Source organism: Triticum urartu, chromosome 2A (genome assembly GCF_056163025.1).
Source record: "Triticum urartu cultivar PI428250 chromosome 2A, HENAU_Tu73, whole genome shotgun sequence".
In the NCBI taxonomy this organism is placed as follows: domain Eukaryota; kingdom Viridiplantae; phylum Streptophyta; class Magnoliopsida; order Poales; family Poaceae; genus Triticum; species Triticum urartu.
The window spans coordinates 716,587,100-716,605,789 of NC_141874.1; the positions used below are offsets into that span (position 1 = coordinate 716,587,100).

Consider the following 18,690-nt stretch of genomic DNA (forward strand, 5'->3'; position numbering starts at 1 on the left):
AACAGATAAAGTACAACACCTAGACCTTCCTGGCACGCTTGATCATGACGCTGCGGCTGTCCGTGTACTCATCGGTTACGGGAAGCAGACATGCCCTCATGTCCACGATCCTCCTGTACATGTCGTAGCATGCATATGCGTCCTTGGCCACGTAGGTTATGTAGGCTAGATTCAGAGGTACCTCCCACGTGTTTAGGTCCTTGGTATCGTTGTCTTCTTTCATGTTGGCGTAGCAGGGGTCGATGATGGTCTCGGCGAGGTCAACCACGGAGTCATTCTCCTGTCCGTTGCCGATGATCTTGTATTGCTTCTGGATGTCGACAAGCTTGTTGCACCAGATGGCCGAATCGTCGCGTTCTTCCTTCTCTCCACCATAGCGAAGGTGCAGTCGGCGCTGCCGACGAAACGGGTGAATGCTCCAGAACCTCTGATGGCCCTACAGCAGTGGTATACGAGAACCTCGTCCCACACGCATACCTGGGCAACGGCGATCCGCTGGTCCCTGTCAGGAGACGAATGGATGGGCACAAGGTCTAGTCCTGCGACCTTGTGCTTTCTCATCCTATAGGTACTGCTTGAACTCGGCGAGGCAGAGCTTCACCGAGTCCAGATCGTTGGTGTACATAACATTCATATTGGTGCAGCCATGGGACTGAACGGCGAACTCAAAGGTGAACTCCTTGCTGAAGTCCATATCCAGCAGGCTCACCCCTCGGATTGCCATTGGAGTCTCTTCAAGTGAAAGAGTGGGTAGGCGGCGGCAGCAATTCGTTTTTCAGCTCTTGGGGAACTAGATTCAACAGTAATGTGAGTGTGTACAGGCGACAACAGTTACTACCCCTCCCTCGCCTGCTGCACACCCGGCAGAACATGCACCCTCGGGGCATTCAAATGCCTCCATTAAGAAACCTATTCCGGCCACACGTCGGTTCACGAGTGGGTCTGTATTGGTATTGTAATAACAAGTGTTAGTGGTCACTTTACTTAATTTTAATTAGCGTTAATAGAAATTTATTCTTAAAACAAGCAATGCATTGGCTCGTTCTATCAGTGCCACAGGATCAACATGCACAATAATTAGAATTATTATTCTCAGGACGCACACGATCAACACATTTGTCGCACTTTCACACAGATAATACTACCAAGTTTGAACTGTTTGTTATGGTTGTTGTCCTCTGCATCATCATGTCGTGTTTCCCAGATTGCAAGATTCAGAACCAACAAATAAGATTCAAATAATAAGTACAACAAAGATGCCTACACATCTCATTGATTCCCAGCTTGCAAGATTCAAAACCAACAAATAAGATTCAAATAATAAGTACAACAAAGATGCCTACACATCTCATTGATTCCCAGCTTGCAAGATTCAGAACCAACCCATTAGAGCCTTTTGATAAAGTGAATATCGGGATTAAATCCATCTTGTCTAGCCGTGTCATACAACCCAAGAACTTGGCGAATGCTCTTGACCATCACAACATCTGTAGTTGAGTATTCCTGTTTGTACAACACAGATAATAAAGAGCATGATTACTATAATAGTGGCACTAGTGGAAGTCAACCTGCTGCTCCACTCGATGATTCAATTCATGCCACTTTTTCTGCAGTTCACCTGAAATGAAGCAAAGATTGCATCATTCAACTAGCAAGAAGTACTTGCTCTCATGAGCTGGTAGGTTCTTCTTTAGTAGTTGCACAAAAATTGAGCAACATTAAGGTTGGCTGTCCTGCTCATGTAAGGTTCAACTATACTTTGCTTATCTTTTTGTGCAGTTCCACTAAAATAAAGTGCCATTGTGGTGACAGTGACGACTCGTCTTGCAAAGGCTAATAAAATATTGCACGAGATTACCAGCAAAATTTGATGGAGATTTTGGAAACTCCAATCACCATTTTGTGCAGTTCCACCAAAATTGAGAGATGCTGCCCACGTGACATTTTAGTTGAACTGCACAAGACACTCATTCCAAAAAAAGTGTTTTGTGCAGTTCACCAAAAGGTCACAATTGCAACAAGGTGAAATGGATATCCCTATCTGCACAAAAAGATAGAAAGTAAATAGTTGCTGGTCAATAAGAAGATACGAAACATACACGAAATGAAAAGAAGCATCTTAATTATGTTCATGGCAGTCATGCAAGGACAGTAGAAATTTTGAAACGTCAGCAATGCTTCATGTTACCAGAAGCATTACGATTGATACGTCTCCAACGTATCCATAATTTATGAAGTATTCATGCTATTATACTATCCTTCTAGGATGTTTTATATGCATTTATATGATATTTTATATGATTTTTGGGACTAACCTATTAACCTAGAGCCCAGTGCCAGTTTCTGTTTTCTCCTTGTTTTAGAGTATCGCAAAAAAGGAAAACTAAACAGAGTCCAATTGACGTGCCACTTGACGGAGATCATTTTTGGACCAGAAGAAGCCCACGGAGTACCAAAAGCAGGCCAGAAGAGTCCCGGGCTGCCCACGAGGGTGGGGGCGCGCCCACCCCCCTAGGGCGCGCCCCCTGCCTCGTGGATAGCCCGGAGACCCCCCTGACGTGAAATCAACGCAAAACTCTTCTATATATACCCAAACTTCCAGAAAGAAACCTAGATCGGAAGTTCCGCCGCCGCAAGCCTCTGTAGCCACGAGAAGTCAATCTAGGCCCTCTCCGGCACCCTGCCGGAGGGGGCCATCATCATCGGTGGCCGTGGAGGAGTATCCCGGAGGGGCCATCATCACCATGAAGGCCAAGGACCAGAAGGTGGAGGCCATGGAGGAGGAAGCACAAGGGGGAGAACCTCTCCTCCTCTCTTCCGGTGGCGCCAGAGTGCCATCGGGAGGGGAATCATCGCCACGGTGATCGTCTTCATCAACATCACCATCATCATCACCATCCTCATCTCTTTTACGCAGTCCACTCTCCCGCACCCCGCTGTAATCCCTACTTGAACATGGTGCTTTATGCCACATATTATGATCCAATGATGTGTTGCCATCCTATGATGTTTTGAGTAGATATCTTTTGTCTTTGGGTTGATTGATGATCTAGATTGGTGTGAGTTGTATGTTTTACTTTGGTGCTGTCCTATGGTGCCCTCCGTGTCGCGCAAGCGTGAGGGATTCCCACTGTAGGGTGTTGCAATACGTTCATGATTCGCTTATAGTGGGTTGGTGAGTGACTGAAACACAAACCCGAGTAAGAGGGATTGTTGCGTGTGGGAATAAAGAGGACTTGATGCTTTAATGCTATGGTTGGGTTTTACCTTAATGATCTTTAGTAGTTGCGGATGCTTGCTAGAGTTCCAATCATAAGTGCATATGATCCAAGTAGAGAAAGTATGTTAGCTTATGCCTCTCCCTCATATGAAACTGCAATAGTGATTACCGGTCTTGTTAACAATTGCCTAGGACAATTCCGCACACCGATCCATCATTATTCCACACTCGCTATTTATATTATTTAGTAATATATTCTAACTTTATGATAACAGCACCTACTTTTATATTTTAGCTCTCCGATATCATACAAAGTTATCCTCTTCATACCCACAACATAGTTTTATTTCTCGTTGCTAGTTGGAAGCAAACGTTCGGTGCACGTAGAGTCGTATCAGTGGCAGATAGGGCTTGAGAGAATATTGACCTTACCTTTAGCTCCTTGTGGGTTCGACACTCCATACTTATCACTTCCACCTTTGGAAATTGCTACGATGATTCCCTGCACTTTGTCACAGCCCGAGAAATCTTCTTGTAATTAGTGGCATTGCATCCATGCATCAATTTCAATTTCTTTTAATTTTGAAATGGGGGCTGATAAACCCTAGCAGCAAATGAAACTCAACTAGGGTCCAAATAAAAATCATTTCACTGAACCCAAAATGCCCCTCTAAAATGTTCATCATCTTTGGATTGGTTTTGAACCTCTGCCAAAAATATTGCACATTTTTCTAGGTCAATTGGGGGTCACTGAATTAAATCATACATTATTTGCATTTGAGAATTTAAATCCTATAAAATATTTTAAATGCTCAAATAATCACAAACTGAAATGTTTACTGTTGGAAATATTCCAAACAGTGACATGGAGCAGTTTCATGATTTTTGGTAATGCCCTGGCATTTTTAATAAAGCCCTAAAGTTTACAGAATAAAACATTAATAAAACAGAAACTAGAGAGAGAGAGAAAGGCCAGAGGCCACTTACCTGGCTGGCCCGGCCCATCTGGCCTGTGCCAGTCATCACCTACCTCTGCCAGTAGGCAGAGGAGGGATAGCACATGGCGCGTGCGCGGGCGCCACGCCACCAGGCTGCCTGCCTGCGTCGCCTGGCCACCACGACGCCTCGCGTCTTCTCCCCAGCGCCGCCTCGACCCCCTGGAAACCACTCTCCCCCCCTTCGCTCTCTCCCTCGTCCTCTCCCGCTATGGCCGACGCGCCCGTAAGCCACCACCGCCGTAGTTGACGGCACCGCCTTCCCCACCGACCCCTCGCTGGGCCTTCGAGCTCCGCCTCGACGTCTTCGACCTCCTCGATGAGCCACACGCCGCCGGACGCGCTCCACTGCCTCCACCGAGCTCCTCCTCACCGTTCAGTCGCCGGAGATCCCCCTCGTCACCGCGCTCAGCTCCGGCCACCTCCGAGCCCGAGCGCTCTGCTCCACCGGCGACGCCGCCGTCGTGGCCACAGCCACGCGGGCTCGAAACCGAGCACCTCACCGCGTTTGCTACACTCCCAGGAGGCCGTAGCCCCTCTCCACGCCCCTGTTGTGCATCCCAGCGCCGAACCCGAGCACGCCCGAGCTCCGGCCGCCGCGGCCGAGCTCCCCGCTGTCGCCTCCGGCCGCCCCAGGCCCGGCTGGCGCCACCGTCCGACGCGCGCTGGTCTGGGCTCTCGAACGAGCTCAACCACGCTGTGAACGGGGCCCTAGAGCCCGTTCCCACGGCCCTCTGCCGCGTCTGGTCATCGCCGGCGGCTAAACGCCGGTGTTTTAGCCCTGGTTGACCAGGGGTTTGACCTCCCCTGACGTGTGGGCCCAGGCGCCTATTTAATTAGTGTTAGGTTTAGTTAGTGTTAATTAACTTAGCTAATCAGATGAGCCACTGACATGCGGGCCCGCCTTGCTAATTAACCTAGGATTAGGACTAACAAAAAATTAGTTAGTCTAATGGCACTGACACGCGGGACCCACTGGTCAGTTTGACCTGGGCTGCCCCGTTGACTCGCTTACGTCATGCTGACGTAGTGCTGATGCAGTAATGCATTTTCTGGAATTAGTTTATTTCTAAATAATTAGAAAATCCAGAAAATTGCCTAAACTTCTAAAAATCATAGTAACTCAACCGTAACTCCAAATGAAATAATTTATATATGAAAAATGATCAGAAAAATCTAATCTATCCATCTGTACCATTTTCATGCATGACAAACTAAGTTATACCTGCTGTATAACTGAAAACATGTCAATGGCATTTAAATAACCACATGTGGAGTTTGAATTTGAACCTTGGGTTCAAACCAACTTCATTTAATCTGGTTTCTAGCTGCATTAGCTCAAACACAAGCATATTGCCATGTCATGATCATGCATCATATTGTGCATTGCATTGATCATGTGTTCTTTCTCTGTTGCCGGTGTTTGTCCCCTCTCGATAGACGTATTTCGACGATGTGATCGATGACACCGATGAAGAACTATACTATCTTCAGAAGTGCCAGGCAAGCAAAACCCCCTTGTTCATTTCGATACAATCCCACTCTCTCGCTCCTGCTCTCTTTTACTGCATTAGGACAACAACGATTCATGTGTTACTTGCTGCGGTAGTTGAACCCCTTATCCTCTGCATGACCTGTCATTGCCACAGTAAATAGATGAAACCCACTAGCATGAGTAGGAGTTGTTTGAGCCCTGATGTGCCTACTCATTCATGTTTGTTGTCATGCCTGCTATTGCTTAGAGTTGAGTCGGGTCTGATTCATCGGGAATGAATTGGAATGGTGTTGAACATGTCCTACTGTTGGGAGCTAAGTGTGTGAACACGATTTGGTAAAGGTAGCGGTGAGAGGCCATGTAGGAGTACATGGTGGGTTGTCTCATTGAAGCCGTCCTCAGGAACTGAGTTCTGTGTTTGTGATCCATGAAACAGTTACTACCACACATTGGAATCCTTAATTGACTCTCTCGGCTTCTTAATCACCCTTGTCCTCTGTCCAGGAGTTGCAAGTAGTTTCTGGTGTTTGTAGTATGCTGGGGGCCGCACGCAGCGCTGACCGTAGGGGTGGGCTGTGTTGCGGTAGGCACGTGGCACGGTGTACCGGGCGCCCGTTTGGTGTCTCGGGAACCCTGCTCACATCGTTCGGGGCCGTATGTGGAAACCTCGGCCGGACTCCCTGTGGATGGAACCTGAATAGGCGATAAACCTGGACTAGAGACTTGAGTGTTTAGGTAGGCCGTGGCCGACACCCTCGCCGGGCTTCCGCTTGAAGGTTGCCGAGTACATGTCGTGTAAACGGCGATAAGTGGTGAGAGCGTGTGTGAAGAAGTACACCCTTGCAGGGTTAACATCATCTATTCGAATAGCCGTGTCCGCGGTAAAGGACTTCTGGGTTGCCTATAACAGTTTATAGACAAGTGAAAGTGGATACTCTAAAATGCGCAAGATAAGCGTGAGTGCTATGGATGGCGTTCTCGTAGGAAGACGGGAGCGGATCCATAGTGGTGTATTGGTATGGTGAATATGTGGACTCGTGTGCGCCACCTCAAAGAGAGTTACTTGCAGTCGTAGTTCAGGATAGCCACCGAGTCAAAGCTGGCTTGCTGCAGTTAAACTCCACTACCCCCTTTGTTGATACCGATGCATATGTAGTTAGTTCTGATGTAAGTCTTGCTGGGTATATTTGTACTCACATTTGCCTATTTTATGTTTTTGCAGAGAGATGTCAGTCTCGCTAGTAGTTCCGTGTGGACTTCGACGTTTAGCTTGTTACCTCAGCTACGATCTTGTGCCCTCGGCAGGATCTGGTAGATAGTCAGGCTTCTCAGCCTTTTTCATTTGTAGATGTTTGTACCCAGACATGTTAAGCTTCCGCATGTGCTTTGACTTGTATGCTCTGAATGTTGGGTCATGAGACCCATGTTTGTAATATCTCGCTCTTCGGAGCCTAATGAATAAATACTTTGAGTCGTAGAGTTATGTTGTGATGCCATGTTGTATTTACACATATCGAGCATATTGTGTGTATGATTGAAATGCTTGGTATGTGTGGGATCCGACAATCTAGTTGTTTATCCTTGGCAGCCTCTCTTATGGGGAAATGTAGTCTAGTGCTTCCATGAGCCATAGTAGTCCGCTACAGCCCGGTTCACCGTAGTCCTGCTAGCCTAGCACTACTGCTCAGGACACTTGACTGGCCGGCATGTGTTTCACTTCGTTCCTGTGTCTGTCCCTTCGGGGAAATGTCACGCGATGCCATCCGGAGTCCTGCCTAGCCTGCTACAGCCCGGATTACCGGAGTCCTGTTAGCCCAGTGCTACAGCCCGGATTCACACGCTGTTGACCGACATGCTCGAAGTTGATTCATGTATGCCTGTCCCCATGGGTTAGTGCCGCTTTGGGTTCACGACTAGCCATGTCGGCCCGGGTTCTTTGTCATATGGATGCTAGCGACACTATCATATACGTGAGCCAAAAGGCGCAAACGGTCCCGGGCCAGGTAAGGTGGCACCCGTGGGAATACCGTGCGTGAGGCCGCAAAGTGATATGATGTGTGACTTAGGATCGGGGTCCTGACACACTTGGGGATTATCAACGATCAACAATGACATTCGTCAAATATGGGATTACTTTAATGGTGGCATTGCTTGTTTACCAGATACAGTAAATCAACAGCAACTTAAGAGTTAGTTTAGGGGCATGGGACCGTGGGGACACCAGGACACTCAGCAGGGTAAAGAAGCAACTTACTTATCATACTGGGGAAAACAGCAGGAGTACCATTTGTAACATAGTTTAATTGCATCATATCACTGGAGGCATTAGATTAACAATAACACTGGTTAGACATGTCCTTAAGGTAACAGTGTGATCGCTTAATTTTACATACGCCCTTACATTAACAACAGCAAAAAGTTGGTATAAGGACATGCGACAGTGGATGCATCAGCACAATGTACCTACAAGGAGGCATAAAGTGGTGATGCCGCTGTTTGTTCATGCTCTGTGAGGGCAGCAAATCTAATCATGGAGACCTTTTACTATGTGAGGGCAGCAAATCTAATCCTGGAGACCTTTTACTATGTGAGGGCAGCAAATCTAATCCTGGAGACCTTTTACTATGTGAGGGCAACAAATCTAATCCTGGACATACTCTATTGACTTGTCCACCAGCCGCCACTTTCTATCCTTTTTTCAACCAATAATAGACCTGTTCCTTATGCAGTTTGTACTGCATTTTCCCATTATTTCCCTTTTCAACCAAGAGACCGGTTGGGTATCTAGTCTCTACTACTTCCCCCCTGTTATTTCCTCTTTGAATCAAGTCCTAGATTCATGCTATGACTCTCCCCCCTTTCTTCATTGTTTGAACCAAGTCCTAGATTCGAATGCATGAAGTAGCTTTACCTCTAATAATACTAAAAATTTAGGTGGCTTTGGAAGAGCTGATGGAAGTAGAAAAAGATGCACATGCAGACACGTGGGGAGCTAGGGCAATAGAGCAAGGCCGCTTTCGAAGAACTTATACCTGAGGGTCACCGGGAAGTCGGCGGCGACAGGTCGGATCTGCGCACAATACGGCAGGGAGGAAGAAGGGTCGGAGGACCTCCCGAGCCGGTGCTGTGTCAGAGAGAACGACACGGGCAGAGGATCGGGCCCCACCGGCAGCTGTGGGTTTCCTTCCTCGCCGGCGATGACCGCGTGAACGATGCACCTAGTCCTCTACACACACCGGTCGAAGGGATCCGACCGGATCTGTGACCAGCGGTGAGCAGAGAGAAAATGTCGCTACCGCTGTCTTGTTTAGATCTGGAGAGGATGAGAGAATGAAGAGAGCAACCCTAATAAAGCAAGCGCTCAGGCCCCTGCCTACATATATAGTGGAGTGATTATATTTTTCTCTCCACAACAAGCGTTTCAATTTGTGTACGTGGCATTAAAGAAAAGAAACTATATATTTAACTTGACTAACTATACGACTCCTACTTGTACTAGTAGTTGTATTGTTCATTTGTGCTCCCCGGCCCTCCATTCATTGAACAACCCCACGGGTGAATAAACATACAGTACTGGTATTTATATAGAACGAACAAGCTCGAACTATTTTCGCGTAGTTAAAAGTTGAGGGCGGGGCTTTTCCCGGGCAGTACGCGCGGCAGTTTTCACGTAGGCGGTTTGACAGAGAGAAGAGGAGGGTGAGGGAGTAGCAGATTCAACTTACTTACTACTGGAAAGGTCGGGTTGTGCGATTTGACGACGCGTTACTACTAGAAAGACTTGTGATATGACTACTCACTATAGTCATGAATTACTGGCGCTACGACCGGGGTGATGCCCCCCTTCCGTTCCCCACTCTAATCTGGTGCATGATACGTCAACCCGGATGCTGGCTCTCCCACATGCCTGTGAAGTACGTAAGAAGGAGCAAAGTATCATGCGGTATATATAGTGTATATAATAGTACTACTACTCACGTCGGAGGAGTGCGAACCAAGGCAGCCCAGTGAACCAGCAGGCGATAGGCCATACTCCTCTTTGTTTGGATCCCTGAGTGAACCAGCAGTGCGAACCACGGCAGCCCAGTGAACCAGCAGTAGAAAACAATGTGGTGATATGGCCATAAAAACAATGTGCTACAGTCTAGTCTGTAGCATGTACGGTACTACTCCTCTTTGTTTGGATCCCTGAGTTAGAGCTAGTCTGGGTTGAAAAGCCTCAAAGTATCCAAATAGGAGGGGTTAGTTTGAGCTAGTTTGCTCTAACCCAGCTAAAAAAACTAGCCCGGTGGAGGGGTTCTAATTGGGTTAGTTCTCCTCGGGCCCATTAAAAGAGAACTAAAAAAATCTCCCCCGCCCGCACCAGATCGCTCCCTCTGACCCCCCCTCGCACGACTCCTCTCTGTTCCCCATCGCGCCGCCCGCCCAAGCGCCTCTCCGCCGCTCGCCCTCTCCCTGCTCTGGCCGCCCTCTCCCTCCGGCCTCCGACACCCTCCTCCGGCCACCCTCTCCCTCCGGCCTCCGAAGCTCGCGCCGCTCCCCCTTCGCCGGGCGTTTTTCTCCCTCTGTCATGCGCGGCGGCGGCGCATCTACCAGGGAGGTCGCGAGAGGGGGTGAGTTTGTTCGTTTCTGCTCTATCTCATAGCCATATCATTGATCTTGCTCGCTCTAGCGCTAATTCTGAATTGGAAAAGTAGATCCTGATTAAACTTGGTACCGATTTGTGGTGCATGCATGGAATTGTTTGATGCTGCTTGAGGAGGTAATAAATCCTTCTAGAGGCCCAAAGATTCAGTTCACCTTTCTAGGTATTTTAGTTTTAGGCTTGCATTATTTCTAGAGGCCCAAAGATTCAGTTCACCTTTCTAGGTATTTCAGTTTCAGGCTTTGCATTATTTCTAGAGGCCCAAAGATTCGGTTCGCAGTCATCGGCAAGCGGCCCTGCTACCCATGCCGGTCTCGACCTCAACTCGCAAGTGCCGGCGTCGGAGGGGTTCTCGGGGCTTGCGCTCTATAGAGCCTTCCTCCAGAGCGACGATGACGAGCTCCTCCCTGGGCGCGTGAGGGGCTCCGGGCTCCCTCCCTATCGTGAATGACTTCCGTGATGAGTTAGCTCATGCTTTGTTTCATGGAGTGTAATTTTTTTGTGAAGCTTGATTGACGACTTGCATGTTTAAGTGGGATATCTCATTTGTATGGACAAAAAAGAATTATCATGTTTTGCATGCTTGATTTGAAAAGATGGTTCGTTTATGTCAATTGTGAGCGGGAGGAGGCCACACAAGAGCCGGCCACACCAAATCCAGCAGGAAATAGGGTCAAAAGTAGTCAAATGACTGAGAAAGAGCATTTATTGTCAATCTAACCCTGCCATCCAAACACCTCTTTGGTTAGGGTTACTTCAGGTTTAGTTCATGGTTAGAATCTAACTCTAACCTCTAACTGAGTTAGAGTTCTCCTCATCTCGGTTCATCGCCATCATACCCATTCCAGTGTTTTTAGTATCCTGCGAATCAAAGAGGCCCTTAGACTGGTTTAGGTCCAGTCGTTTTTTATAAACGTGTTATGTCCAAAATTTAATAAACGCGCTCCGGTTTCTACAAAAATAATCCGGTTTAATGTAGTAATTCATTTATTTATGTATTCTTCTGTGGGGGGTTTGCATGTAATTCGTGAGGTCTGAAATGTAAAGTACCCTGGCATGGTTGCATATGCTCCGATTCGTGCATGCACTATGACCCAGATGCTCTCTGTCCCACATGTCTGCGAAAGGGAGCACGTCGAAATAGCCTAGGAGTACATATAGGAGGATAAATGCGTGAAAAAAATATGTACTATGAAGCATAGCTGCAGTTCAAAAAGGAGATCTAAAGTGATGAGAGGTATAGGTCGCACGCACCCAACTAGTGGTACTAGACGTACGACTACTTTTTCCCTAAAAAAAGAGGTACTAGTGCTCAGTACTCCTATTCTATCAACACGAGTCTCATCTAAACAGCGTCCGTGCTACAGCTAGCTCTTCTCCCTCGTTTCTCTCTTCTAATTCTAAACTCAGCCGACGCGCGGTGGGCGGGGTGGGGATTTGCCGATGGTCGGTTTGCTCAACTACGGCCCCACCTCACAGTGAAATGTTACGACTGGAATAAAAATGCCATATACTACTAATAAAACATTAAGGCCACGAGGCGATGCAGTGCTGGTTACAGGAGGTAAGAAGAAAGATGCATCCATCAACGACGTCCACCTCCTCGACTCAGGGCGCCGGCCCACCGAACGACAGCTAAGTAGCAGCGGCTTTCGTGGCCCGGTCGACGTGCTTCTGAACAATGGCATCCAAAGATTCCAGCCGCTGGAAGAAGGCCAACATCTTTCTATCCTCACTGGCCTTGTAGTGGCCTATGTAGACGATTTCCTCGTAGACGTGGATGTGCAGGTCGACAGTTTCTTGCATGGAGAGGCGCTGTGTGGCGAGCACGGCCTCAAGGTGCACATTCTTCGTCGCGATCTCCGGCACCTGCAAGGCCACCAGGGCTAGAAAGAGTTCATCACCATGGAGGCCGATGAGGGTGGCAGACAATGAGGAGCCTGGGCGTGCGGGATGGAGCAGTACGGCAAGGTCGTCCGCGCGCTTCTTGATGGTGGTGAACTTGCGGATGGAGTGGACCATCATGTCGTCCATGCGAGAGGAAAAGCCGGCATTGGCGAGGGCTACGACGCCGGCGGTCGCCAGCACCGTCTGGAAAAGCTGCGCGGCGCGGGGCCGTAGGCCGGCGTCTTGGATGATCTGGCACAGCCGGCTGCCGCTCGCGTCCATCGCCTCCATAGGTGCTTGTGGCTTCTGGTCACTTGGTCTTGGATTGGAGTGAGCAGTGTTGCACAGAGACTAGGAGTAGATGGATTGGAGTGGTGGGGCGCCTCTATATGAGAGTCCAAACTTTGTTTCATTCACATCGTGCTGGCTCTATTCTGCTTCTCCAATTAATTCCCTCTGCATGCTAATTGAGGATGCATCATCGACCGTTCAACGTCTCGGGAACCGCTACCCTCTCCCTCCTTGGCATTCAAGCCGTATCAATGTAAATGCGGGTCAAGAAGAGACTAGTCTACAATGTGCACCGCGACCGTGTGGGGGTGCGACACGAACGACACAGGCATGTTGTACTTGTTCCACTTTCTCGTTTTGAACTTGTGACTTGTAGTAACGCTCAGTTTTGAATATACTTTATAAGTTTTGAGTAGGTTGGGTCGCTGAAGTCAAAATTAGACACAAAACATGATGGTGATGGACCCGTCTACTGCCATACTGGTTTACTGCTCCCTGTCGTAATCTGTGCCAAATTTTGACCATAAATTTGACTAACAAAAGGTTCATGCATGTCACCAAAATTATATCATTGAAAAATATGTTCAAATACAAATCAAATGATATAATTTTTGTTGACATGCACTAACATTTTGTCAGTTAAATCTTTGGTCAAAATTTAGCACAAATTAGAAAAGGTACTAATAAGCGAGGACCTAGGTAGTACACCAGGTCGAAGACAGTGGTGCTACATATAATTAATGCCAAATAAGAGCAAGGGATCACACATGTCATTTATGACTAGAATAAAAATGTCATACACTAATAAAACATTAAGGCCACAAGTTGATGCAGTGCTGGTAACATGAGGCAAGAAGAAAGATGCATCCATCGACGACGTCCACCTCCTCGACTCAGGGCGCCAGCCCACCGTATGGTGGCTAAATAGCAGCAGCTTTCGTGGCCAGGTCGACGTGCTTCTGAACAATGGCGTCCAAAGATTCCAGCCATTGGAAGAAGGCCAATGTCTTTTTGTCCTCGCTGGCCTTGTAGTGGCCTATGTAGACGATTTCCTCGTAGATGTGGATGTGCAGATCGACAGTTTCTTGCATGGCGAGGCACTGCGCGGCGAGCGCGGCCTCGAGGTGCACATTCTTCGTCGCGACCTCCGGCGGCTGCAGGGCCACCAGTGCTTCAAAGAGTTCGTCACCTTGGAGGCCGATGAGGGTGGCAGGCAACGATGAGCCTGGGTGCGCGGGCTGGACCAGTACGGCAAGGTCGTCCGCGTGCTTCTTGATGGCGGAAAACCTGCGGATGGAGTCGACCATCATCTGGCACATGCGAGAGGAGAAGCCGGCGTCGATGAGGGCTATGACACTGGCGGTCGCCGGCACCGTCTGGAAACGCTGCGCGGTGCAGGGCCACAGGTCGGCGTCTTGGACGACCTGGCACAACCGACTGCCGCACGCGTCCATCGACGCCATGGGTGCTTGTGGCTTCTGGTCACTTGGTCTTGGTCTTGGATTGGAGTGGGCAGTGTTGCGCAGAGACTAGGAGTAGATGGATTGGAGTGGCGGGGCGCCTTTATATGAGAGTCCAAACTGCGTTGCATTTACATCGTGCTGGCTCCATTCTGCTTCTCCAATTACTTACTCCTACCTCTGCATGCTAATTGAATGCGGAGGCATCATTGACGGTTTAATGTTTCGGGAACCGCTACCCTCTGCGTCATTGGCATTTAAGCCGTATCAACATAAATGCGTGTCAAAAAGAGACTAGTCAGTAGTAGTATACTCAATATTGTGCACCACAACCAACGCGGAGAGGAAAACGAGAGAACTACGTATTTATTTACAATGTAGATTCACTCATTTTGCTCCATATGTACTCATTTAGGGTGTAGTCACTTGTTGAAATCTCTAGAAAGGCAAATACTCCTTTTCGGCTTACAGGGCTATACTAGCAAGTACTAGTACAATAGTGGGCTTATAGCCTGCTTACATAGCAATTTTGTCTCATGCAAGAGCTTGGTTATATGCGTGCTCTAAGGCTCCGCACCACGCCCCACCCCTACACAAAGACTGCCACGCGAGCGTTCGCAACTGCCACGTTCGGGTTGCGCTTGGCTCTTCGCCTCTTCGAGAAGACGAACAATGATGTTACTACTTCTACAGTATCGAATCAACTGTTGCAGGTCCGTCCACCGCGTGCAGGAGGGGTAGCTTGTTGTAGTAAGCAAAAGCCTGTCCTCGTCTGCGAGCCACCGCGTGCATGGGCGAGGGAGAAGGCGTGTAGTAGTAAAATCAAGCTTCTCCTCATTGTACGAGTTGATGCGACACATCATAGCACTGGCCCCACATGCTTGCCTCTAAACTTGGTTAAAAGACCCGCAGTGTAAAATATATTTGCTGCAAACTCTAACATTTACCCCACCACAAATTAAAATATATATTCCTGTCTTTACCAGATGAGCGTGCAAACTACAATCACCAGGATGACAGGTAGGGCCAGAGGATTATTTTAATCAAAGAATGCTTCGGGACGGCCTCATAGCATGGAGCCGACCCCAACGATTTTAAGCTTAGAGGCACGGTACACGCTATCCTAGACTACTCTACACATGAAATTGCCACACGAGCGTCCGGGTTGCGCTTGGCTCTTTGCCTCTTCGGGAAGTCGAACAATGATGGTACTACTGTAGTGGAGTACTACAGTATGTTTCTGGCCATCTGACACCGAATGAACTGCTGCATATCCACCGCATGCGGGAGGGAGAGCGTGTAGCGAAAGCTTCTCCTAGTCCTGCGAGCCACCACGCTCATGGGCGAGGGAGGGACACAGCTTCATTGACTTACTGCACCTGCCTTTGGGTGTATGACAGGTGGGCCCAACAGGTTGCTGGATCACCTGTCATACAGCCAAAGGCAGGTGCCGTTAAGGCACCGGATCTTAGTCCGTGAGGGAGAGGGCGTTGTAATCAAACTTCTCGTTGTTGTACGAGTTGACGCGACACATCAAAGCAGTGCACTCGGTATATTTCAATAATTTGCGTTTATCGATGCATTAATTACAACGCATGCATGCATGCCGTGACTTTCCTTTTGATACTTGCATGTGTTGATTTAATGCACCTTGAAGTAGTACTAGCAAGATGCCCGTGCATTGCACAGAACATCAAGATGCATTTTTTTTACAAAACACCTGTTGTGATTGACCCATGCAGGAGTAATCCCATGTGTAAAAACTAATGATATCTCAAGAATTTTATCAGAAAAATGGTATCTCGAGAATTTCATCGAAAAAATGATATCTCGAGAAAGATGAGAGATAAGGTGAGGAGGAGTGGGGCGTGGTGGTGACTGGTGGTCGGACTGGGCGGAGGCATGGGGATGGACGGCGCCGGCAGTCGGCAGCGGCCACCATGCTAGATTGTTCTAGAGACTTCCTTTTTTAATTGCTCAGCAATGAGGTTGTGGGAGATAAGGATGAACGAGGCAAGGCATTATCTGTAAATGTGGAGAGAGGTGCGGGTATCTTTTGTAAAATTGTCATAGTTTGCTTTCTATCCATCAGATGTAGATCGGACAATCCATATTACAAGATGGCAGGCACACCATCATCACCAACTTGGTTTTTTATAAGAGTAGAGATGAATATGTGACGGTAAAGCTTTGTAATGCCCCGGCCCTAAAACGAGAGATGGTTGTGCAAGAGGAGGGCGAGATCATGCCGACGAAACAGGACCCGATGATGGAGCTCTCTATGGTCTCGATGGACCTCACCTTGCTCCACTACCCCTTGTGCCTCCACCCCTTGAAGCCTCCAGCGTATGAGGTTCGAATACACCTCGTCCGTTCGCCTGATCGAGCAAGGTGCAGGTTTCTTGATTGATGTGCTGTTCGATTGATTTGTGCAGTGCAAGGGAGGGCACCTGGCCTGCGCGGACTGTCGCTGCGAGCGCCCAGGGAACCAGCGGCAGTGCCAGAAGTGCGAGTGCAATGGTGGCTTCGACGTGCGGAACACGGCGGTGGACACCGTCCTCTCCTCGGTGAGGGTGGGGTGCTCGCACGAAGGTTGTGGGCTCTACGTCACTTACCACAAGCTCGCCGATCACCAGAGCGTGTGTCCGCTCGCGCCCTGCAAATGCCTCATGCCCGTCTGCGGCTACGAAGGCCCGCCGTCGGCGCTCTCCCACCACATCAGGACCGTGCATCCGATGCCCGTGCACAGGATCCAGTATGGCAAGGTCTTCCAACTGCAAGTACCACTGTCGGAGCCACGACTCTTGCTGTTCGCAGAGGAGGACGATCGCGCATTTTTCTTGGTCGACGGCGTGCTCGACATCTGCGCGCCTATCACCGTGTCGGTCGTCTGCATCAGAGCGGGGGCGTCCCCATGCTACCTCTAGAGCACTGCGTTGGATTTCCCCGAAGAGGAGAGGATGATGCAGCAAAGTAGCGTAAGTATTTCCCTCATTTTTTGAGAACCAAGGTATCAATCCAGTAGGAGGCCACGCGCAAGTCCCTCGTACCTACACAAAATGAATAGCTCAACGCAACCAACGCGATTAGGGGTTGTCAATCCCTTCACGGCCACTTACGAGAGTGAGATCTGATAGAGATGAGAGATAATATTTTTGGTATTTTTGATATAAAGATTCAAGGTAAAATAAAAGGCAAAAGTAAAAGAAAAGCAATAATAAAGTGATTGGAGATTGATATGATGAGAATAGACCCGGGGGCCATAGATTTCACTAGTGGCTTCTCTCAAGAGCATAAGTATTTCTACGGTGGGTGAACAAATTACTGTTGAGCAATTGACAGAATTGAGAATAGTTATGAGAATATCTGGGTATGATCATGTATATAGGCATCACGTCCGAGACAAGTAGACCGAATCCTGCCTGCATCTACTACTATTACTCCACTCATCGACCGCTATCCAGCATGCATCTAGAGTATTAAGTTAATGAAAACAGAGTAACGCCTTAAGCAAGATGACATGATGTAGAGGGATAAATTCATGCAATATGATATAAACCCCATCTTGTTATCCTCGATGGCAACAATACAATACGTGCCTTGCTGCCCCTGCTGTCACTGGGAAAGGACGCCGCAAGATTGAACCCAAAGCTAAGCACTTCTCCCATTGCAAGAAGAACCAATCTAGTAGGCCAAACCAAACTGATAATTCGAAGAGACTTGCAAAGATAACCAATCATACATAAAAGAATTCAGAGAAGATTCAAATATTGTTCATAGATAAACTTGATCATAAACCCACAATTCATCGGTCTCAACAAACACACCGCAAAAAGAAGATTACATCGAATAGATCTCCACGAGAGAGGGGGAGAACATTGTATTGAGATCCAAAAAGAGAGAAGAAGCCATCTAGCTACTAACTGTGGACCCGAAGGTCTCAAGTAAACTACTCACACTTCATCGGAGGGGCTATGGTGATGATGTAGAAGCCCTCCGTGGTGGATTCCCCTTCCGGCGGAGCTCCGGAATAGGCCCCAAGATGGGATCTCGTGGATACAGAAGGTTGTGGCGGTGGAATTAGGTTTTTGGCTCCGTATCTGATCGTTTGGGGGTACGTAGGTATATATAGGAGGAAGGAGTACGTCGGTGGAGCTTCGAGGGGCCCACGAGGTAGGGGGCGCGCCCTAGGGGGGGCGCGCCCTCCACCCTCGTGACCGCCTCATGGCTTTCTTGACGGAGGGTCCAAGTCTCCTGGATCTTATCTGATGAGCAAATCACGTTCCCGAAGGTTTCATTCCGTTTGGACTCTGTTTGATATTCCGTTTCTTCGAAACACTGAAATAGGCAAAAAACAGCAATTCTGGGCTGGGCCTCCGGTTAATAGGTTAGTCCCAAAAATAATATAAAAGTGGAAAATAAAGCCCAATATGGTCCAAAACAGTAGATAATGTAGCATGGAGCAATCAAAAATTATAGATACGTTGGAGACGTATCAGGCATCCCCAAGCTTAATTCCTGCTCGTCCTCGAGTAGGTAAATGATAAAAAGAGAAGTTTTGATGTGGAGTGCTACTTGGAATAATTTCAATGTAAATCTTTTTAATTGTGGTATGAATATTCAGATTCGAAATATTCAAGACAAAAGTTCATATTGACATAAAAATAATAATACTTCAAGCATACTAACAAAGCAAT

The 18,690-nt window shown here is 48.1% G+C and overlaps 1 protein-coding gene across 1 annotated transcript; it reads left to right on the forward strand.

Annotated features, from left to right (window-relative positions):
- The first annotated feature begins 16,211 nt into the window (after positions 1–16,211).
- LOC147987077 (E3 ubiquitin-protein ligase SINA-like 10) lies at positions 16,212–16,920 on the forward strand. Its single transcript, XM_087542267.1, has 2 exons — positions 16,212–16,346; positions 16,429–16,920. Exons 1-2 carry the CDS (start codon positions 16,212–16,214, stop codon positions 16,918–16,920), a joined length of 627 nt encoding a protein of 208 aa, XP_087398393.1.
- Positions 16,921–18,690: the final 1,770 nt, after the last annotated feature.

Excerpts from the sequence above, each read along its gene's own strand:
- LOC147987077 (XM_087542267.1), top strand. The coding sequence starts at position 16,212 with ATGGTTGTGCAAGAGGAGGGCGAGATCATGCCGACGAAACAGGACCCG. Across the intron at positions 16,347-16,428 it reads TGAAGCCTCCAGCGTATGAG|TGCAAGGGAGGGCACCTGGC; the intron begins GTTCGAATACAC and ends TGATTTGTGCAG.